The 22,256-nt window shown below is 54.2% G+C and overlaps 2 protein-coding genes across 2 annotated transcripts in view; one reads left to right on the top strand and one right to left on the bottom strand.

Moving 5' to 3' along the window:
• The window catches only part of FOXN4 (forkhead box N4), a 13,332-nt gene extending 8,664 nt beyond the window's left edge, over positions 1-4,668 (top strand). Inside the window, exons 2-9 of the mRNA XM_009996819.1 lie at positions 79-242; positions 1,085-1,200; positions 1,298-1,411; positions 1,575-1,702; positions 2,030-2,126; positions 2,206-2,413; positions 3,353-3,733; positions 4,418-4,668. Of these exons, the coding sequence (XP_009995121.1) occupies positions 79-242; positions 1,085-1,200; positions 1,298-1,411; positions 1,575-1,702; positions 2,030-2,126; positions 2,206-2,413; positions 3,353-3,733; positions 4,418-4,668 (1,459 nt within the window). The remainder of the gene's footprint in view (positions 1-78; positions 243-1,084; positions 1,201-1,297; positions 1,412-1,574; positions 1,703-2,029; positions 2,127-2,205; positions 2,414-3,352; positions 3,734-4,417) is intronic.
• Positions 4,669-8,357: 3,689 nt separating this feature from the next.
• Positions 8,358-22,256, bottom strand: part of ACACB (acetyl-CoA carboxylase beta) — a 24,222-nt gene continuing 10,323 nt past the window's right edge. Inside the window, exons 15-52 of the mRNA XM_009996845.1 lie at positions 22,006-22,087; positions 21,617-21,762; positions 21,395-21,545; positions 21,120-21,254; positions 20,457-20,603; positions 20,150-20,338; positions 19,690-19,790; positions 19,516-19,604; positions 19,313-19,437; positions 18,823-18,936; positions 18,632-18,745; positions 18,192-18,290; positions 17,970-18,088; positions 17,592-17,729; positions 17,067-17,166; positions 16,870-16,977; positions 16,622-16,678; positions 16,190-16,231; positions 15,898-16,113; positions 15,646-15,801; positions 14,964-15,167; positions 14,286-14,441; positions 14,055-14,177; positions 13,560-13,829; positions 13,144-13,241; positions 12,859-12,979; positions 12,616-12,726; positions 12,192-12,335; positions 11,989-12,109; positions 11,741-11,837; positions 11,455-11,551; positions 11,063-11,198; positions 10,567-10,744; positions 9,995-10,107; positions 9,386-9,540; positions 8,916-9,086; positions 8,614-8,750; positions 8,358-8,484 (exon numbers count right to left, since the gene is read on the bottom strand). Coding sequence (XP_009995147.1) covers positions 8,358-8,484; positions 8,614-8,750; positions 8,916-9,086; positions 9,386-9,540; positions 9,995-10,107; positions 10,567-10,744; positions 11,063-11,198; positions 11,455-11,551; positions 11,741-11,837; positions 11,989-12,109; positions 12,192-12,335; positions 12,616-12,726; positions 12,859-12,979; positions 13,144-13,241; positions 13,560-13,829; positions 14,055-14,177; positions 14,286-14,441; positions 14,964-15,167; positions 15,646-15,801; positions 15,898-16,113; positions 16,190-16,231; positions 16,622-16,678; positions 16,870-16,977; positions 17,067-17,166; positions 17,592-17,729; positions 17,970-18,088; positions 18,192-18,290; positions 18,632-18,745; positions 18,823-18,936; positions 19,313-19,437; positions 19,516-19,604; positions 19,690-19,790; positions 20,150-20,338; positions 20,457-20,603; positions 21,120-21,254; positions 21,395-21,545; positions 21,617-21,762; positions 22,006-22,087 — 4,987 coding nt within the window. The remainder of the gene's footprint in view (positions 8,485-8,613; positions 8,751-8,915; positions 9,087-9,385; positions 9,541-9,994; positions 10,108-10,566; positions 10,745-11,062; positions 11,199-11,454; positions 11,552-11,740; positions 11,838-11,988; positions 12,110-12,191; positions 12,336-12,615; positions 12,727-12,858; positions 12,980-13,143; positions 13,242-13,559; positions 13,830-14,054; positions 14,178-14,285; positions 14,442-14,963; positions 15,168-15,645; positions 15,802-15,897; positions 16,114-16,189; positions 16,232-16,621; positions 16,679-16,869; positions 16,978-17,066; positions 17,167-17,591; positions 17,730-17,969; positions 18,089-18,191; positions 18,291-18,631; positions 18,746-18,822; positions 18,937-19,312; positions 19,438-19,515; positions 19,605-19,689; positions 19,791-20,149; positions 20,339-20,456; positions 20,604-21,119; positions 21,255-21,394; positions 21,546-21,616; positions 21,763-22,005; positions 22,088-22,256) is intronic.

The following is a 22,256-nucleotide window of genomic DNA, read 5'->3' as shown; positions in this document are numbered from 1 at the left end:
TTTGGCACCCCAATCATCTCCCCTCTTACCAGGGACAGTGCAGCAGCATCTCTGCTAACCTTTTCTGCTATTTTGCAGACTCGTAGCTTCTGACCCCTCCCAGCTGAGGGAAGATGACCTTCCCAGTGACTTACAGTCCTTGTCGTGGCTGACATCTGTTGATGTTCCTCGGTTACAACAGATGGCCAGTGGAAGGATGGATTTCAGCCTTGGTGCCCAGAACGCGATGCTACAACAGACAGGTAAACTGGCAGGATGTTAAACAACTGCTCTTTAAATACCACAGCCTGCTGCTGCCCTGCTTCCCCCACAGACCAGCTCTCCTATTAGTAGATTCCTATTCAGTGCATTACATTTTGCTTCCTCTCAGAAGACCTGGAGCCTGTTGTCTTCTGATAAAGCTCTTGCTGATCCATCTCCTTGGCTGCAGGAGGCAGAGCCCCAGCTGAGACCCCAACCTCCCATTGCCCTTTCTGCTCCCTGTAGAGGTTGCTGCCTTGTTGAGTGAACTTGGGCCAGGGTATTTAAGGCTTGCATTTCAGAGGTTTTCAACAGCTGTGACATTAGGTAACTAGCCTTTCTGGTTCGTTTCAACATTGACAAAATTAAGAGCACCTGGTTTACCCCATACCCCTTTGCTTCACACAGCCTTGCAGCAGGTGTTCATTGAACATCTTGCCTTTGTGACCATCCTTTGGGTAAATACACTTGTTCCCTGAGGCATCCTGCTGGGAGTGCTCAGCATATCATCCTGCCTGTTTTGGAGCAGAAATCCTGCTGGAGTAGAGACAGTGCTGAACATGTTGGGGTTTTCTTTTCTAAGAGTGTCTGTAGCTGCTCTGAGGACAGTTCAGCAGCTGCCATCCTGCACTCCCTGCATAGCAAACCTTAGGAGCAGCTGATGCCATCTTAGCAATTTGTGAAACGCTCTGGGTTCTTTTGGGATGGAAAACCACTTAGGGCTGTGATTTTCCACTCCCAAGCTCAGGTGCATTCATCTGTGTCTATTAAAACCAAATGTCAGCTCTCTTTTCTGCAGTGTCCTTTCATGGCAACATCCAGTGCCTTTGCTTTCTCCAAGCAGGTCCCATGGCAAGCAGTATGCACTCCACAGGAGCACCTGGAGCAATGATTCATGTCCAGGCCAGCCTGCCACAGGGGATCCTGGGACTGAATTCAATTTCAACACATGGAGCAAATGTAAGAGCAGGTCTCCATGGCTTATTACTGCAACACTCCTTAGCAAAAGGTGTTGGTAACTTTGAGACTGACACGTCTGATGTCTTTCTCTCAGCAGATGAGCCCATATGCTGTGGGTGGGCAGCCATCTCCTGGTTTACAGACACAGCAACAACTCTTTCCTCCTCCTCATTCACAGCAAGTGTTTGCCCTAGCACAGAACACACAACAGGTACTGGTAATTGCTTGTGGTCTGTGTCCTAGAATACCTGCCCAGATCATATCTAGAACTCTTAAGAAAAAAAACACAACAACAAACAATAAAATAGCCCTAAACCTACATCCCTATGGACATTTTGTGTCTGACATGTTCCTTCTTTTCCCTCTGCATGCAGTGTAACCCAGCAGCAATCTACAACACATCCTACGGGACTCAGCCACACTACCCTCAGCCACGCCTGGCTCCTCACTCTGCCCAGGAACTGCATCCCAAGCATTATCCCAAGCCCATCTATTCGTATAGGTGAGTATGGAGCAGGACAGCATCTTGCCTACAGCCTGCATTGGGATGACTATAGTGCTGAAGGGGGGGTAGCTTAAGAGTGTCTGACTCCTTGTGAAGTGAACAAAAACCCCATCACCTGCCCAGGAATCTGCCTCTGAGAGGCAGCAGGAGTGAACAAGCATTCCTGGGCATCGGTGTAAAGGTAGAGTAGCAGCAGGGAGGAGTAAAACCTGCCGGATCCCAGGGTGACTTCTTAAGAGATGGATCCGAGGTTGCTAGACCTGAGGAAGGCACGTGGTGGCTGAGTTCCTGCTGTTGTCACTGCCCTGCTCCCCTGCCCTGCAGCTGTCTGATCGCCATGGCGCTGAAGAACAGCCAGACGGGCAGCCTGCCGGTCAGCGAGATCTACAGCTTCATGAAGGAGCACTTCCCCTACTTCAAGGTATGCCAGCCCTGGGAGCTCAGCACCACGAGTGCTTTGCTCAGGGTTTGTTTCACTAACGGCCTCCTGCCCCTTCCAGACAGCCCCGGATGGCTGGAAAAACTCCGTGCGCCACAACCTGTCCCTGAATAAGTGTTTTGAGAAGGTGGAGAACAAGGTGAGCGGCACCTCCCGCAAGGGCTGCCTGTGGGCTCTCAACCCTGCCAAGATTGACAAGATGGAGGAGGAGATGCAGAAGTGGAAGAGGAAGGACTTGGCTGCCATTCACAGGAGCATGGCCAACCCAGGTAGGGCTCACCTTCTGCTTTTGCAATGAGAGGCAAGGGGGAAAGTGCTATTTATCCAGGAACACACAAAGCTTAGGAGATGAGTCACAGCTCAGAGCTGGCTAGTGCACAACTCACATCCCTGGTCACAGCCACCACCCCTGAGCTGCAATCCCCCATGCTCAGTGCTGGATCAGGTCCCTGCTGCTGCCTGAGATGGTGTGGCAGGGAGATACATCACAGCAGGAGGAGGGAAGGGAGCCCACAGCTCCTCCTGAGGGCCAGTCCGTCCCCAGCTTCAAAACAGATTCTTTTCCCCCTATGCTGACCTATCCAGCACATCCTTCTGAGGAGTTCTGCTGCCTCCAGTGTTAGTATTTATAGTGCCACATTTTAATGCTGTTTTTAATTTTGCAAAACTCTCTTTTTACTAAAGCTTCCTCATTTATAAAGACACATTATTGAGTCTTTCACAGGAGCTCAACATTGGCAAAATCAACTGGAGTTTTTTTCTGCAAAATCTGTAACGTACAATCAATGAGAAATGATTCTATGATTCTCCTTTGTTTAAAAACAGAAGTGCCAATGAAGCTGTCAAGAGTCTCTGTGTGACTCTTTTTTTTTTTTTTTGAGACAGAAGCAAAATTCAGAGCACCCCTGTGAGCAGGAGATACACTGGGGCTGCTTAGTCCTGTGTCTGTTGGTTAACTGCCCCTGGTGGTGACTTGTTTGCTGTGTGTGTCCCGTGTGAGCGTTTCTTTAGCTCAGTGAGGGGACACCTAACACACTCAAGGCTTATCTCCAGTCCTGCACTTCATCTGGTGACAGCCACTGCCTGCCCAGCTCGATGGCAGCAGCGTGTGGCTGAGCTCACTTGTGAAATGCTCTGGCCAGGCCTTGCTTGAGCAAAGGGCTTAAACTGTCTCTTTTCTTCCTTGGGAACGGGGACGGCTTGTGCAGAGGAGCTGGACAAGCTGATCACTGACAGACCCGAGAGCTGCAGGCAGCCCAGCAAACAGGCAGAGCCCGAGGTCTCCACCCTGAGCCACCTGGCAGCCCACGGCCGGATCTCCATGGCCCAGCTGCAGCCCCAGCCCCTCGTCACGCTCTCGCTGCAGCCCCTGCCCCTCCACCACCAGCTCCAGGCCCAGGCTCGAATCGCCCCGGACTCCCCAGCGCCTGCCCAGACTCCCCCCCTGCACACCCTGCCCGACATGAGGCACAGCCCCCTGCCCCACCAGCCCCTGGCACGAGCCCCACCGGACTTCCTGAGCCTGCCCGCAGACATGGGCACGGAGGTGGATGCTCTTGACCCCAGCATCATGGATTTTGCATTGCAAGGTATGGGAGAAGGAAGCTGGGCAGGGGAGGGTGTGGTTTGTGTCATGACTGAGTATACAAAACCAGGTTCCTCAGCAGGACGCCGAGGGGGAGGTTTAGGTTGGATAGTAGGAACAATTTCTCCACTGAAAGGGGTGTCAGGCTCTGGCACAGGCTGCTCAGGGCAGTGGTGGAGTCACTATCCCCGCAGGGATTTAAAAACCATGTAGGTGTGGTGCTGAGGGACACGGTTGAGTGGTGGCCCTGGCAGGGCTGGGTTAATGGTTGGTTAAAGGTCTTTCCCAACTATAACGATTCAGTGATGCTGTGCCCTGAAGTGGGATGTAACTGAGCTAAACATTTGTGCTGGGTGCTGGTTTCTGCAGCCTGACTCCCTGGCCCTTCCTCAGTGCACTCCCAGCCCCTGCTAGATGGGACAGCAAAGGAGAACCTCCCCTGCTTATGATGGTGGCCAGCACGGCCCCTGGGCTTCTGTTTAGTGTGTGGTAGATAGAAGATGCCTGGGAAAGTCTGGACTCCTGCTGGAGCCAGGGGATTGGAGGGAACAGACCCCCTTTCTGCCTCTGCCCTACAAAGGGCACCACGGGCAGGTGAAGGCAAAGCCCTTCAGCTACGGACTGACCTCCCCTCCAGTACCCGGGTGGGTTGGATGTGTTGCTGTGACCAGAATTCAATCTTTTAAAGGTAACATATGGGAGGACATGAAAGATGACAGCTTCAGCCTTGACACCCTGGGTGCCTTCAGCAACTCCCCCCTCCACCTGTCAGACTGTGAGCTGGGCACCCCCGGGCTCACCCCGGCCTCCAGCGGCAGCGACCACTCCTGCTCCGACCTGCAGGTCACCGGCCTTTACACCACCTACACAGCACTGGACAACGTGGCAGCAGCTCAGTACATGAACCCCCAAGGCAACAAACCCATCCCTCTGCTCTAAGTTTTGCACCATCCCCAGGGAACAGCTTCTCCCAGCCACTGCAATCCGACCTGAAAGCAACGACGGGTGCTCCTCCTGCAGGCACTTGGAGCGTGGTGGCTGCTCACGGGGACACAGCGTGTGATGCCAAAATAAAGCAAATTGGTAGTGGTAGAACCACTTTCACCCATGGCAAAACTGAGGAAGGGGCATGGACACTTGTATCACGGGACTGGTGAGCTCTCCAAAAGGACCTGGAAGGCATCAGTCGACAGGAACTTTCACCAGAAGGTAACTGAGCCAAGAATAGTCCCACTAAGGTAAAAACACTGAATAGAAACTGTGACCTGGACTGAGATGTGGACAAAGTTTGGTCACCACCTACACAGAAGCCAACCCAGGTCAAGGGGCTGGTCAGCACCAAGCTGGAGTCCAACACAGCTGATCATGTACTGTGTACATCTTGTTTTCTTAATTTGCCAACTAACTATTGCTGTTAAACAAAGACCACACAGTTTCTGGAGGCACTTGCACCACTAACACTTTTCTGACCTAACTACTGTTAATTTATTATGAGGTCAGAAAAAAAGGAGCAAAAATATTTAAAAGGGAAGATCAAACCCACAGCAGACAACTGTTACATCTGGGTTTAATAACAAAGTCCTTGCCCCACCATGAAGGATGTGGTACTCCTGGGTTATTAAACTGATCACTGGCTAGAAGATTTTAGGAATTATGCCTATTTTTAGGAGTTTTTAAAAAAAATATTAGACTTGTTTATAGTCTTGTGTATTGTGCTTCTGTCTATTCTTGTGTTAGGCAGTATTACTATTTGTAAATTTATTTATATTTATTGTTATGAAGGTGAAAGAAATTATGTAAACTGAGCACTGTTCAATTTTTTAAATGCTGCAGTAACCTGTTGTACATCCACTAAGTTATTCATAATCAAGAATGCAACCCTTCTAGTCACTGTTGTTCTACTACATTTACTTTAAATAAGCACTTTTGATACTGTGAAACTCATGTTTAAAAAAAATAATTCAGAGACCAAATATTGTAAGTGTGCTCTGTGGATTTAGAACGATTTTCATTCCTAATTAACCAAGTGAAACTGATGCTAATGTAGTGGGGGTTTTTTTTAAGTATTCAAACCCTGCTTTGTACTTGGTAACATATGTTGCAAAAAGTGGGATGAAACATCTGAAAATCTAAACAACAAACTGTAACTGAGCATTTCATCTACTTACACTTCTGTGACCTTGAAGGAATATTTATCTCTCACGTTCTGGCTGTTCCTCTGCGTTAGCAGCACATCCCAGCCTGTCAGTGCCTGGTATTGTATCCTCATGCTCACAGGCTCCTTTCTCCCTCACTGCTCCATGTGCCGTGGGATGAAACATCTGAAAATCTAAACAACAAACTGTAACTGAGCATTTCATCTACTTACACTTCTGTGACCTTGAAGGAATATTTATCTCTCACGTTCTGGCTGTTCCTCTGCGTTAGCAGCACATCCCAGCCTGTCAGTGCCTGGTATTGTATCCTCATGCTCACAGGCTCCTTTCTCCCTCACTGCTCCATGTGCCTGTGGCTGGAGGGTGCTGGATGCTGGAGCCACTCCAGAGTGGCACCTCTTTGCTTGCAAACCACAGCTGTGAGGATCAGGGGCTGGAAAAAGGCCGTGCCTGGATCTCCCCCAGCGCGTGCGTCCGCGGCAACCTCTTCCAAAAGGGCACGATGCTCCACGTCATAATTTATTGTTCAAGAACAAATGTGATGAATGATCAGATGCTGTGACTGGCGTCATCTACGATGTCTTCATTTTTAAAAATAAATATTTCTTAGCACTAAGCCTGGCTCATTCTAGACGTGCTGCATCAGAACCGCTCGAGCGCTGCGGCCCAGAGTTACACCAGCATTCCCAGGGATCTGCTGCTGGAGATCCAACCCAGCCAGGAAGGAGTTTCACACAGCTTACAGATGGTGACAGATGGATAAAGCTCAGCCACGTTTGGCTTCAGCCACAGTGTCCCAGTGTGCTGTGGAGCAGGCCCTTCTCTTCAATCTAAAACTTGTATGTTTACAGGCCACCACTAACAGACAAGCACAAAGCATCAGTGCACAAAGTATTTGTAGGACTTAGCTCTAAAACAGCAGCTTCCCCAGGCTTCATTGCCCTTACAGACCACACTATGTCCAAGGCAAGGGTTTGTCCTTCCAGTAGAATAAGAGTTTGCAGGTATTTACTGTATGAACTCTTTCATCTATGCTGTCAACCTATACCTCAAAGTCTCTGCAGGTAAATGGGTGGAAAAGCTCCACTTGAAGGACAGGTGCTGGTGGGAGGGGTGCTGAGAGCTGCTCTGCACTGGGACAGGTTCTGTGCTGCCAAGACACTGGACCATGCTCAGATCTGCTGTGTTCATGCAATGACACAAGAGAGAGAGGTCAGGCAAACTCCCTGGAGAGCTGAGCTCCCTCTATTGGTGGGGGTTTGGCTCCAGTACAGCCAACATCCACAGCCCTTCCCTGACAGGGACACCTTTCAAACCAGAAAGCATCTCGCAATGCTCCTTCCACCCCCAGGACAAGGAGACAATCCCTCCCCACAGCTCCTGGGGGGCTTCCCCAGTCCAGGAATGACCAGGGGGGTGTCCAACAGCCCCACTCCACAGCAACACCAGCACTGCACTCCAACCGGGCATTCCCCCTTCCATCACCTCCACCTTTGCAAGCCAAAACTAAACCTGTGCTGGTGAAATGACAAGCCCACACAGCCGGTGGGTCTGGAGAGCCCAGAGCCCAATTTCCTTTCCATTACCCAAGCTGATTAAAGGCCACCCAATAAGCCAGGTCTGGGTCTGAGCAGATGGAGAGCTCATGCTGGCTCCTGTGCTTCAGCAGAGGAACTGGGTTAGCAGGGCAGGAGCACCCAGAGCTGTGTCCTCCCTCCTCTCCATCCTCTGCAGGATGGCCAGAGAGGGCACGAGATAGACGAGAGAAACAGTTGGGTCAGTCAAACCATGGTGAATCCATTGATGTTCCTGCCTCAGCAGCTCCCAGCACAGCTCACTGGCATCTCTTCTGCACCATCAGCTACTCATAGTCACATCTGCTGATCACTGGCCAATGAGGGAAAGGATGAGACAAACTGCTCCTCACAGTTCTTGAGTTTATTTTTTAAAACATCAGTCTGAGACTGTGTCTTCAGCAGGGTTACATTTCCTCATGCTGGTGCCTAATCAGCCTCAGCACAGCTGTACAGATACAACGTCCTCCTTCATCCTGCTTCCTGGTGTCTAGGCCAGTCTCTTTCCAGCTCCATCCAGTCTCATGAGATGTGTCTGACACTGGTGCTTGTTTCAAAGACTAAGGCCAGGGCTTGCAACTAAAACACAGCAACAGACTTTAGATTCTTTTAAAAATTAACTTCTGCAACAGATCCAGACTTGGCTCAGGACAGGCTAATCTTTGGCCAAGCCACCCCTCTGATGAACAGCCCCAGTGCCAGAGGGAACAATGCATGGATGGCAAGACCATCTTCATGGCTTAGAATACAAACACTGGCATCCTTTATTTAGGCACACGAGTAAGAGTGCAAGGCCTCGGTTCAAGGGCTGAGGAACCAGGTGGGAAGGTGAGGTCTGGCCTCTGAGCAGCAGTATGTCCTGGTGCCCCTCCTGCCCTGCATGCTGCTGGCCTGCAGCTCAAGGTGGGTTGTCATCATCTACTGTTGAAAGGAGATGGGCGATGTGGGCCTTCTGAGCCCGGGTGACGTGCTGGGTCATCTGGATGATGCAGTCCATGGCCATCTCTGGATTGGCTTGGATCAAGCTGCAAGGCAGAGGGAAGAAGGCATCTGCCTTGGAGGCTAAAGCACGAACCACCTCATCTCCTCCACCTGCTCTCCCCAGCCCAGGGGACAGCATTGTCTGCCACATCCTGGCTCCTGTGGCCACTCACCCCTGGACGTGCTTGAGCATGTAGTCCCTCTTCAGGTACTTGATGTTCTCCCGGATGGCTGACCGGGCGTCTTTGTCCTCTTGCATGTGTTTCTCCAGCCACTCCACCACCACCTGGTTGTTGTCCCAGAGGTAGCCCTGGAGAGAGCAGCACCATGGGCAGGGGCTCCTGCTGCCTGCACAGTCTGAGCTCCCTCCTTTCTCCTCTGTCCTCAGGCTTATTCCTCACTTGGCAAAAGAGCTGAGACAGCCCTGGAGAGATTCTGGCTGCAGGAACTCTTTGGGAAGCTGGGTTGGGGGTACCTTCTCAGCTCCTTCTGTCTCCATGAACCAGCGCCGCAGCATGGACTGGATGTGGATGTGGCTCAGCTCACTGTTGGCCTTCAGCACCTCTGCCTTCACCATCTCCTCCAGCAGCAGCCGCCGCAGCCGCCAGTAAAGGAAAGAGCGGGCGTTCTTCCACTCCAGGATGTCCTGCAGAAATGGGGACACAGCCCAACATGGCCTTTGCAGAGAGAAGAGGAGCTGGTGGGCAGTGGCTGCTCACTGGCGGGTGTGAAGGCAGCTCTGCTCGGCTGGAGCAGAGAGCAGCACCCAGGGCAGGAAGGACACATTTTGCTGCAGCCCAGACCCCCAGGGGAAGCCTCTCACCTTTGCACCACTGCAAACCCCTGAGCAGCCCCTGCCCACTGCTGCGAACCCTCTGAGCAGCCCCTGCCCACTGCTGCAAACCCCCCGAGCAGCCCCTGCCCCCTGCTCTGCTCCCCACTCACGGTGATGACGCCCTTCTCCTGCATGCGGCCCGGGGTGTCGTGCAGGTCAGCAAAGCGCACGGCTACCTGGTGGTACACGGGCAGGAGCAGCTCCTCCCGGGCCTTCAGCTGCTTCTCCAGCTCCCTGCGCTGTTCCTTGGGCAGCTCAGGGTTCCCTGTAGGACAGGCTTTGCTGAGCAGTCCACCCACCACCCCTGTGACAGGGTCCACAGGCCACCACTGGGGTTGGGCTCCGCTCAGCGCTCCCACATCAGTCACCCCCACCAGGAAACTGGGCTCCCAGTGTCATGTCCCTTTGCTTTGGCACAGTTAGACCCCTGCACGGCTCTAGAATGGCTGTGTGGTCTCAGTAGGTACTGATCCAGCATGACCATTGCCATTCTTCATCTCAAATCATGGGAGAGAAGTCCAGCATCATTCAAGGAGCCCCAGGAGATACAAGTGTTTTAAGGTACCACCACATCCTCTTGGCAGGCTTCACCATCAGAGAAGCCATGAAGAATTTTCACAGAGGAGCACTAAAGGATTTTCTGGTGGTTGCCACCATGGTGTTTGAGCCTCATGTTTTAACTTACTGCTGCCAATGCCCACAGGCTGAAACACCCTTACCCAGCTGCTCAACAAGTTTGGCATAGACTGTATCGATCCTTCTCATGGTCTTCACCAAATCTTTCTTCCTGAACTTGATCTCCACTGTTCCTCCAGGCTCCAAAATGCCTCCCCTGGAAGGAAATTTTGGTAAAGCATGGACTGGTCTGCATAGGAGAATAAATCCTGGGATAAGAGGTCCAGGCAACTATCTGTTCCAAGAATTATGGAGAAATAAAAGCTTAAAAGGGTTTTGTTTCCAGTCTGGGATTCTTGTGTGTCCTCCCACATCTTACAGCTTGCTCCAATGTGCATACATTCAAGTGAGAGAAAAGGACTCCTGACCTGTAGAACCCTGTTTTATTTGTCCACAGCCTTCACTGGATGCAGGAGGATATCCTCAAGGAGATAGTCACCACACTGCCCTGGAACATTTAGCTCTTGGCTCTGATTAACTCAAGGGTAAAAAAATACACATCTCCAGCGAGCAGAGGGCTCTGCCAGTGTGACCATGACTCTGCAGACCTCAGGCACCCGCTCTCATTTCTCTGCACGTGGGGCACGGAGCAGGAACATGTGTTTCAGACACTGACCTGCTCTCCTTGTCTGCATAGAGCTCCACGTGCAGGGGGTTGATGGTGGAGTCGATGACCACCCAGGAGCCTCCCCGCAGCTCCGCGTGCGGGGGAATATAGACCAGGACAGGCTGCTTGAAGTCCCGGAGGCTGTCGACAATGAAGGCACCGAACTTCAGCATTTGGTCGTACATGTCTGAAAGCCAAAGGGACTCAGTGGCTGGGTGTCCCACCTGCTGTGGGCCAGGATATTGGCCCTTGCCTCCTCCTAGCAGCCCAAAGCCACCTTCTCCTTTGGAGACACCAAACAAGCACCCACAAAACAGCTCAACAGGAAGCCCTGGGACCTGGGTCCTGGTGATGTCCCATCACCTCCCCAGCCCAACCAACCCCACATCCCACAGTGGTGTGGGTAGAATCCTGGCATGCTGGGTCATCCCAGAATCTGAGGGGTGGCAGGAGTGCTGGCAGCAAGGGTACGACAGAGGGAGCTGGGCACCCCAAGCGTGGATACCTTTCATTCCACTGGAGAAGCCTCGCCAGTTGGCAAAGATCATCAGTGGGAGATGCTCCCGGTTGAAGTCCCGAATGACCTGGGCTGTTTTAAAAGCAGAGTCTGGAAACCAGACCTGCCCAGCCTGCTGGATTATCTGGAAAAGACAGGGAGTGGCAGTGCTGAGATGAGTGCTGGTGCTTCCCAGCACACTGCACTGGCAGCTCGGCAGCACAGTGTGAAAGGGCTGAAAGCAAACTGGCTGAGCACACTTCATTTAATCGCTCTTCAAGGGAAGTATTTCAAAGGACAACAAAGGATATTTCAAAGGACAACACTCAGCTTTTCCCCTGCTGTCCCCTGCAGCCTCCTCCTGGCTGCCACTCGGACACACTAAGGTCTCCCCCACTTACCTTTGCCTCCGACTCTGGGTTGGCAGGGTCTGCAGGGATTGCCACCTCCACGGTGCGGGTCTCGACGGCGATGACACCCACTGGGAGACCTCCCAGCCTGCAGCAAGGCAGGATGGCCTCAGCAGAGACCAGCTCCCCTCCATGCTGCACTCCAGCCCAACCAGAGAGGTGCTTCCCCTCCACCTCCCAAAAGCAGTGCCACAGAGCTCAGGAGCCCTTGGCCATGCATGCAGGCTCCCAGCACTGCTCTCTGCCCCGGGCCTACAACCCTTGCTCCTGGTAGTACCTTGCTCTGCCAACCACAACTGTCTGAGCCCATGGTCTCATGATCTCCAAGAAGCTGCCCTGGTCAAAGAAGCCACTCTGCCAGGTCCCCTTCTGAGCTGCAAAGCACAGGGAAAAGTGAAGCTGTGCGGTAGTGTTGAAGGGCACCAACCCACAGCAAAAAGCACCTTCTGCACGAGGATGGGGAGAGCTGCAGCCACAGGATGTTTGGGAGTGTTGCTACAGAGGTCTCAGGCTGCCCTCACTTACTTGGATGAGGTCTTCCTGCCAGCATCCACCTGGGGTCATAGGGGACTTTGGAAGGGACAAATTCGATTTCTCTTTCAATGGGGTCACTTATGGCAGTGATGGGCACTGGGCTCTTGTTATCCTGCAGGGCAGAGCCCCAGAGAGCAGATCACCAACCTGTCACAGGCAACAGCCCACAGCTGTGGCCTGCAGCACCCTCCTACCTTGGGTATGTATGAGAGCCACTGCAGGATGGTGTAGACCCCCTCAAAGTCATCTGGGACAGTGACATGGGAAACTCCGTTATTGTGCATGATCTGCACACCTCCCAGCTGGTTATTGGATGTGTAAACCTCCCGGCCCAGCACCTAACCAGAATTGTTGACAGAAACACAGGTCACTCTCTGCTAACACAGGAGCTGCTCCTCCTTGTTCTGTTTGAGTCAAACCTCCATACAGGCACGTTCCCTCTGGTTTGAGGCTGAATTTCCACCCCTGCCTACCAGGCTGATGCTAAAGCAAAGGGATCCTGCTTCAGCCAAGTGCACAGGTTTAGCTGAGCAGGTTTCACATCAGCTCAAACCAGTGTCATTCTGCCCAGGAGGGACAGACACATGCTAGGGAAGACACGTGGCTGGAGTGTGATACCTTATTGAGAGCAGTGACACCAGTGAGGATGATGTGGGAGTTCTCCACCTGGATGACACGCTGGCCCAGTCTCACCAGGTAGGCACCAATCCCAATGGCACGACAGGACACCTGGGCACACACAGAGACACGAGGGGTTACTGGGGAGAAATGGCTGCAGCAGAGTCCATGAGCACCAGGTGACCTTAAAAACAAGTAGGAGAGAGGGAAGGAGAAGAGCAGGGGAGAGACCCATGGCTGTACCATACTGATGGTCACTATTTCATCATAAGCACGAGAGGACTCCCCAGCAATGGTGCCAGCAGCTCTCAGGTTTTCCACCCCAAATCCATTCTCCTTCCCGATGATGTCCAGCAGAACGTACCTGCAGGAAAGCAGAGCCATGGTGGCATGGGCAGGAGAGGGGGAGGTACTTGCTTGCATGATGTGTCTGGCAGGACACTGAGACTGAATTTGGGAGCTGCATCCAGCAGGGATGCTGGGTAAGGCTCAGGGCAGTTCTATGGTGTATGGGAGAGTGGGGCTTACCTGGACTCACCCCCTTCCTCCACGTGCTCACAGTGCACCGAGTTCATGGTACTGATCCTTTTGTAGTCCTGGGGAGTCAGGTACAGGTACTTGAACCCCTGGAAATAAAGACGAGGAGTTGTGCACACTCACACATGGGACACGCCCCTCTCTAAATCCAGCCCAAACTCAGCCCATGCATCAGCAGTGGCTCATGGGCCAGGGCTGGAGAGAGCAGCCACGCCAGCACTGGCACCTTTATCCCCACCATGCTGGGAAAGCAGAGGAAACCACCCCACAGCAGCAGGCGCAGCTGCGAGCTCACCCCCTGGCACTGATCCCACAGTTTTCTCCCCTGGTTTAGCTCTGACCCTTCCTCCCCCAAACAACCCCTCTGCTGTTTCCTGCGACAGCAAGGAGGGGAGGTGCCCACACACCTTGTAGGGCTCTGCAGGGTCCTCCCAGGCCACCTGGAACATGTGCTTTATCTCCTCAGCGAAGCCGATGCGGGCGCCGCTGTTGGCAGCGATGTAGACGCGGGGGACGCCCTCGGCCCGCGCCAGCTGCGAGGCCCTCAGGAACACCAGGTCCTCCTCCGGCCCGAAGGACCCGATCTTGTGGGTGATGTCGTTGCAGATGAGCACGATGTCCCGGCCTTCCGGGTACTCGGGGGTCTTCAGCTTCATTTTGAAAGCAACCATCCCCACCTGCCCCAAAACAGCACGAGGTCACATTGCTGGCACCTCCAGAGAAACAGGGCCTGAGCTGCAGAGTGTGTTCACCAGCAGGCAAAATGCTTGCTTGAGGAGCATCTCCCAGGCTTTCAACACAGCCAGACCAGGGAAGCCACCAGTCATTCCCACCTGCTGCAGCACAGCTTCCCCCTCACCCCTCTCTCTTTCTTCCCCCATTCCCAAATCGTTCTCTACTACCTCGTTCCCTCCAGGGACCCTGTTCATCTGCACGAGGTTCCCGTGTGAGTCCAGCACCAGCTCAGTGTATGTCAGGACATCCTTGGGATACAGGTCTGAGGAGCCCCATAGCTTGAAGAGAGCCTGCAGAGACATGAAGGGGTCTTTTACCCAGAAGGGAAGAACTGTGGAGAGTGGGGAAGAAAACCAAATGCAGAGATTTGAAGCCTCTTTTTGCTTAGCCAGACTCACCTGCCTGATCAGCTCTGGGAAATCATACACGTAGGTGGTGCCCAAGGACTGTGCCTGGAACCGCTTTGCCTGAAGCAGGTCCTTGGTGACATAGGGGGTGTTGATGAGCATCCCGTGCTGTGGCCCTTGCTTGTTCCCAAACGACTGAAACATGATCTGGAGAGAAGGGCAGAGCATAGCTGTGTTATCTTGGCCAGGTGAGGCCCCTCTGCAATGCTAGGGTGCAAGAGTCCCACAGGGCTGCTGAGATTTGCCTGGCCATGATGCTCATGCCCATGGCTCAGCTCAACTGAAAACTATGATTTTCTACCTCATTCTTTGCTATTGAGGGGACAGAGGACAACAGTGCTGTGCTGCAAGTACCAGTAACACCCTAACACTGACCTTCACCTCCCAGACCAAAAACTGCCTAACTGTGCACCAGCAACAGTCTTGGGGCTCAGCACTGTTGTGGAGCAAAGCATCACCCTGAGATGCCCAACTGGATGCAGCACAGAGGGGACTGAAACTAGGCCAGCTCTGGGAATGCTGCACAGTCCTGGGGGCTCTAGGGGAGACCAGCACTGCAGGAGCATGAGGATTTTTGCAGAAGCCACCCTAAAATTGTTCCATAGCTGATAGCTGCCCAAACAGCCATAGCTGGGTTCCCGTTTGCAGGCGCTGCCTGTGCTTACTCACACTGCCAGTGCTGGGGTCCCTCACTTCTTTGTAGAGGCTGATGTCCAGGTAGTAGCCAGACTCGTTGGTGATGAAGAGGCGGATGGGGATGGCGGGGGCAGAGGGCGTCAGGCGGATGTTGATCTTCACCTCAGCCTGCAGGACCCGCAGCTTCCAGAGGCGGCTCCCGTAGCGCATCACCATGGACCGCACTGACTCCTCGATCTGGGCACGGGACAGCCCACAGGTGGGTCTGTGGCCCCAGGGACAGCACTGTCCCCAGTGCCAAGGCTGGAGCATCCTTATCACATCTCATCCCCAACAGTCATTTCAGATTTGCTTTGGGCAAGCCCCTTCCCTCCCTCCATCCCTGGGGGCTGATGGACTATCCACTGCAGAGAGGGGAAGATGGTGCCCCACAGCCTCCTGAAGGGACACAGCCCCACTCATTCAGACCACACACTGCCTGAGGGAAGAGCCTGCCACCTGTCTTCATGCCCTCCAGCAAACTGCCTGCTTCTCCAGGCCTGTACAAAAAAACCTTGACCATTGCAAAGTGTGAAACCTCAGCACCTCCCAGCAAGCAGTCCACAGCGAGGGTCTGACGCAGAAACCAAGCGGCAGGAGTCTCTGGGGCAGCCAAATCCATCCCCCTTCTAGGGTCACGTACACTTCTAGGGAAGCAGAACACTGAGAAACACACCTTGGAAGGGTCCATGACGACCTTTGGGACAAAGTTGAGGAAGATGTGGTTACAGTCGGTGCGGACGGTGGTGTTGTTGAAGGCCACCTCCAGCTCATCCATCGCCTCCAGCAGCAGCCGCTCGCTCTCATTCTGCAGGTACTCAAAGGAAGCCTCCTGCAGTGCACCGGCCAGTCAGGGCTGGTCAGAACAACCCAAAAACACATCCCCCACCTCCGCCCGGGCAGCCGGGGGGCCCCGGCACCGCCTTGCCTTGGTGATGAGGTCCGAGTGGCGCACGATGGCGCGGATGAAGAAGCGGCAGTCGGTGGCCTCGGCACCCGCTTGCACCTTGGCAGCTCCCAGGTAGAGGTGCATCTTGTGGTTGGCACAGGGGATGGCCGTCAGGTCGAAGTTGCGCATGCGGCTCAGCTCCAGCTGGAAGGCCAGCGCCGGCTCCAGGTGCCGGTAGATGCGGTCCTCTGCAAACTGGGGCCATGGCGGGGGCTGAGCGAGCGGCCGGCAGCCAGCACCGGCCAGACCCTGCTCTCGCCACAGCTCCTACCTCATCCCTGGCTCTGAAGGTGAAGAACTTCGGGAATTCTCTCTAGAGCGAAAGGGAGAGGAAGCTCAGTGTCAGTGCTCCTGGCATGCAGAGGGCTCGGCCGGTTTTCAGTGAAATTGTTGAAAGGGAAAACTTGCAGGTTTGCTCCTCCCACAAAGGGAGTGACCAGTGCCTTTGAGAGGCAACATAAACCATGTGGCCACGCAGGAACCACACGGTACTGGAGACCTTAGCAGCACAAAGGATAACACAGGAGGTGAATAATTCATTGAATCCCTCCTTAATTGTTTCTCAGCTCCTGTGCAGTAGGTATGTCCATCAAGCAATGCCATGTCTACAAGGTATTTATAGATATTTCTAGGGGTTCTAGGCAGGTGGAAGCACAATGTGTCTGAGGTCCCTCTGCTGGACAGCAGCTCAGTCTGCACTCACCTGCTGGGCAATGAGAAACGTGATTCTGCGGAGACCACAGTCAACAAGGATGTTTTTCTACATGGAAACAGAAGAATCCATCAGCCATGAGAGCATAAACATTTCCACCAAGGGAGCAAACAAAACCCTAGTGGTTTCCATAGGGTGCAGCGTTTTGGGGAGCACTGCATGGGGATGAGGTAGCACCTTGGGATATGGTGCCCTGGCTTGCAGGTCTGCAAAAAGGGGGTCCAGCCCCAGAAACAGACCTTGGACTGGGCAAAGGCTCTAAAGATGGGCACCAGCTTCTCATCCTCTGCGCATTCGGCACAGTGGAGTGCTATGTTGAGGATGTGGATTGGCTCCTCACGGAGGCTCTAGTAACAAAACCCCCAGTTAGCCCTGCCCAGCAGCACCACTGCCATCCCAGCACCACCTGGGGAGGCAGAAATGGCCTCATGCCCACCTTGGCATCCTCCTCCTCATAGACGGTGGCTCGTGCCTCGCTGAAGAGCGCGCTCTCTGAAGGCGGGTTGGCAAAGCACGAGATCACTTCATCGAAGTTCCTGCCCAAACAGTGGGGATGGGGTGACAAGTCAGCAGGTTGTGCCAACCCCCTGCCTGAGGGAACAGCACCAGGACTCGCTGTGGAAGAGATGCAGGTGCCAGCATGGTGGCCTGGGTGGCACACTCTGGCTCAGCAGGGCTCCACCAGCCCATGGCAAAGCCACAGCTCCACTGTGTTAATGTGCAGAGATGCTTAGCCCACCCCACACGTCCCCAAATGACATGTCGTGTCCTCACCACTTAACTGTTGTACTGAAAATACCACTCGTCCCCAAACTCTGGCTGCAGGTGGAACATACGCTGCCCCAAGCACTGCCCAGCTGCCACCAGTTTTGGATCTTCCACACACATTTGCTCTTTAATGACCACAGTGGTGCCCAAAGTACACATGCAGGACCAGCCAGGCACATGCCTGTCTCCTCACCTTGTGAAGTCCTCAAATTTGTTGAAGGCCACCATGGCTCCCATCCGCTGGCTCAGGGGAGAAAAGCCACTGTCCATGAAGAGCTCAGTGCTGTGCCTGACCAGGTCAGGGTTGGAGATGCTGACAGGGACAGACAATCTGTGCGAGGGAGCAAGGCAACCATCAACCATTAGTGGTGACTCCTGGGTCCAACAGGGACCAAGCAGGACCCTGACCCGGAGGAGGCTCATCCTGCTCCCCTGGCAAAGGGAGAGTGCAGGGTGCAGTTCCCTCTCAGAGTCCTGTGTTTTGTGTGGAGGAGAAGGCACAAACCAAACAGCTTTGCAAAACAAGGACCATGTCCAGGGGAGCAGGCCGGGTATGCAGATCCCCCCATACCTGTTGGGGTGGGAGGAGGGCAGTATGAACTGGAACTCCACCAGGCAGGTGCCATCCGAGAGCTGCCGGTGCTGCAGGCTGTTCAGCTCGTAGGCGATGTAACCGCGCCGCACGTACACCTGGGAGGGGCACAGCAGGAGGTATCACCATGTCCCTGCTCCCACTGCACCCACCCACGCCACCCCAGGGCTCGTGTGCCCCCACAGCCCCCCCAGCCCTCACCTCCAGCGCTGCCATGCGCACCACCTGGTTGGTGTGGTAGAAGAAGGTGGGGAGCACGTCAAAGATGCTGGTTTCTGAGAGGATCAGAAGTAAGACCCCCTTGCCCCACCACAGGATAGAGGAAGCACGTTCCAGAGGGGTCCCTCAATGTGGGGCTACACAACACCAGCACCAGGGTGCTATGGGACACCCAGCCCACTGTGGGGACACTGCCAGACCCACAGGTGGGTCCACACACCAGTTCCCTGACAAATGGGGTGAGGAGCAAGGGACAGACAGCAATGAGATGCACCCCCTCCTCTGCTCTGCACAGGTACAGACACTGCAGCAAAGCTTTGCTTTTTAGCTGTTTTTAAAGCTAAACCACTTTCAGCCAGAGCTCCTCACCAGACCCACCCCAAAGCCAAATTCCCTCTGCAGAAAATCACGCGATTCCCAACCTTCAGGTTTTCAGGGCAGAACTCGTGTCCATACATGTCGATAGCAGAGAGGAAGATGGACTCCACCTGGTTGTGCCGCAGCTCGTAGGAGGGCAGGTGAGAGGCAATGAGCACCTGCAAGGGGAGAGGTGGCTGGGAGCACAGGGGACAGGGACAGAGACAGGGACAGGGACAGCACAGCGCTCGCTGACCTGCCGGGCTCTCAGCGCCACTTTGGAGTGCTCGGTCTTGCTGAGCTGGGTCAGCTCGTTGAGGATGGCTGTCAGCTCGTCTGTCAGCGTGGGGTCACGGCCACAGAGCTGGTCCTGCAAGGCACCCACCACCACGGCTCAGCTCCATCCCGCACCCCCAGCCCCATCTGGGCAAAGGGGGCAAGAGCCAAGGTGCTAAAATAGGCAAAATTCTGCTCTTTAAAAGCAAGAGCAGCTATGCAACCCTACAGAGGGGAGGCAAGGTCTCCCTAAAGAGGCAGGGATGGACACTTGAAAGCCAAACCCAAAATGAGGAGCAGAATGGCAGTTCCTCAGGTGTCTGACCACTTTGAAGGGGAAAGCACAGGACTGTGAAAGCCACCTGCAGCCACATCCCATCCCTCAGTGTTACAAAACTTGCATTGGCTTATGGGTTTTTCCCTGCCAGCAGCTTTTACCTCTGGTGTCTCAGGGCACAGGCTGTACTCACAATTAACATGATCACCAGCAAGTTCTTCTTTGCCACCTGGGCGTGAGAGAAGATGCTCTCCAGCACAGGTGTCATGTCGGGTTTGCACTGCTCCCGCAGGCTGATAACACACTTGTCATAATGAGCTGTGGGGCAGAGCAAGATGAGCCCTGCAGACACCTAGAGGGGCCTGCACAACCCCCAGAAAGCCCCCAGCCCCTCACCATGCTGGAACTGTGTCTCCACTTGCAGGTAGCGTCTCAGCAGATCCAACACCACCGTTTTCATGTAGCCCCGGATGCCGCTGCGGTACCTGGGGAGCAGAAAAGCCCAGAGTGCTGGGAGGAGGTGACAGTAGTGGGAGTATCACAGGGGGTCACGTGCAGTGCAGAGCTCACCTCTGCACGAGCTGCACCACGCTCTGTGTGTTCATGAAGAAGACCTCCCGCTCAGACTTCCTTTGCAGGGTGGCTGCGTGGGTGTCCAGCACGTTGGCGATCTGCAGGGAGAGGGCACAGGATCCAGGGGAGCTCAGAGCCAGAGCGGGGGCAGGACTGCCAGCTCCCTGGCTGGCCTGGGGACAGGGCTGCTGCACCCAGAGCCTTTCCTTGATGTTTTCCCCACACACACCCAAGAGAAGAATGAAAGGGAACAAATAAATACAGAAACAGAAAAATGAAAACAGAAAAAAACAACAAACAAGCATAAAATTACAAACAAAAACCCACAAATGTTGCCCTCACTCATTTAATTTTTTTAAGACATCCCTTGGCAGGACAAATTCAGGCAGGACCTCCTAACTAATTCCAAAAAGGAAGGGCAGGGCAGGCTGGGGAGCAGAGCCCCAGCCCTGCTCACCTGCTGGCTGGGGAAGCGGCAGAGCACCGAGGTGATGTTGCTGGCGTACTGCGCCATCACCTTCCGGATCGCCTTCTCCACGGAGAGTGGGATTCTTCCTGAAATGCTTGTCATGATCTCCTGCAGCTCCAGGAGGGGCAGGGAGGGGTCCCGCAGGGTCTTCATCAGCTGCTCCACCCACTCCTTTACCTGCAGGGAGCAGAAGCTGGTGCTGCCTGCACCCACCAACACATGGCCTGTCTTGCCATCATGGCAAATGTGAGGCAATGGAGCAGGGCACCTGGAACACCCTTGGTGCAGCACCCACCTTAGTGCTGAAGTAGGGCTCAGGTAGGCAGTACCCATTCATGATGTTGGTGAGATTGTCCAGCACATTGCGAAGAACCTGGTGCTGCTTGTCACCAGTGATGGGGAGGGTCTGCTGGGCTGGCAACCCCCCCAAGAATGGCTGTGCCTGGAGAGAGAAGAGGGAGGTGGGCTGACCCAGGTCCTTGCTGACATGGCATGGAGCACCCTAAGAGCTGCAGCTGCCCCAGAGAAGCCAGCACAACCCCTGCAGCGTCTGCTTTTGGTTAGATACAGAGGAGGCACCTAATGCTCAGCTTTGTGTCTCTGCCAGTGTCACATTGTGAAACCGATACAGAAACGCTGGAGGTGTAGGCAGAGTCCTATTAATACACTGACCAGTTGATGTGAGATTCTGCACACTAAGTATGTGTGTGATGTTTACAAACAGCAACACCATGGCACATGGAGAAGCAACCCAAGCCCCAGCACAGGTGGCCGAGGGATATGACACAGCCATACAAGTGTCACCTTGTGCCAGCATGGGGACACATCCCCGCTGATGTCCCAGTCAGGGCATCTCCTCCATTTTGTCCCCCCAACAAGCTTCCACAGGCCTCCCTGGGGTGCCATTGGTGAGAGGATGAGAGGGGACATCAGCACGGGCAGCCCCCAGCAGACTCACAGGCTTCACTTTGGTGGGATCATCCAGCTCCAGCCGGGCTATGACACAGCCCACCTCCAGCAGCGCGCCCGGCCGCTTGACGTAGTGCACCCGCCCCGCCTCCTCCACCGTCAGTGTCATGATGATCTTCATCACCTGGGCGAGGGTGGGTGAAACCATCACTGAGCAAGCAGCATCCATGTGCTGCAGAGAGGGCAGCATCAGTGGGTTCCTTCTTTGCCACCCCCCAGCATCACAGGAAAGCTGGTCCTTCCAGGCTCTTCTGCAAAACTCACCTCGATCTCTGCAAAAACACTGCCCTCAGCCACGTGCCCACCATCATCCACCGTGTACTGCAGCAGCTTCCCTGCCGAGGGCGAGCGCAGCACCGTCGGGTCCTTCTCCTTCTCAAAGTCACAGGTTTTGTTCCCAATGGTGATGCGGTATCTTAAAAGAGAGGGAAAGGCCTCACCAACTGATCAGCAGGGAGGACCAGCGGGGGCGCAGCGAGGAGGTACCTGTCGATCTCCTCCTTCATGTAGGTGGTGTAGCTGTTGCCGTGGTAGGAGAGCAGCAGCCCGCCGTCGTTCAGGCGGTGCACGTCGATCTCCAGGTGGGTGCAGTTCATGATGATGACATAAGTGGTCAGGGACTGGCGGGCAACCTGCGGGCAGCAGCCAGGGACAGCCCTCAGTGCAACCCCCAAAACGTGTGCAATGGCCTTTTGGGGGCTGGTGGGAATGGCTGGGGGTAAGAAGCATCTCCCCAAGCTTGGTGCAAGGGCTAGTGCAGGAGCAGCACGGTGCCACGGGACAGGCTGTGCTGGGGAGGGCAGAAGGCAGCAACCTCATGCTGCACCCAGGAGCCAATTAACTCACAGCCCACAGCTGGTTAACTCGTGGCTCACCTGCTGCTTTTGTTGTGAGTAGGGAGTTTTTGCATGAAGTTCAACTGAGTTTAAAAGCAAGAAAAGGAGCTTCTTTATTAACCTCAGGGCAACAGGATGTATGAAAACGCCTCTCTAGCTGAGGTTATTAACCCCATTTTTATGTTGCATATTTTGAAAGGACAACCTCACATTGATTGCATCTTTCTCCTTCAGGACAGGAGCACATGTTCCTGTTCCTGCGAGCCAGTTCAGCACGAGCACAGCCCAGC

This window comes from Chaetura pelagica, unplaced genomic scaffold, assembly GCF_000747805.2.
Source record: "Chaetura pelagica isolate M959 unplaced genomic scaffold, ChaPel_1.0 scaffold294, whole genome shotgun sequence".
In the NCBI taxonomy this organism is placed as follows: Eukaryota; Metazoa; Chordata; class Aves; order Apodiformes; family Apodidae; genus Chaetura; species Chaetura pelagica.
Note: the sequence above shows the minus strand (reverse complement) of the source record. Positions and strands in the feature narration are given on the sequence as shown.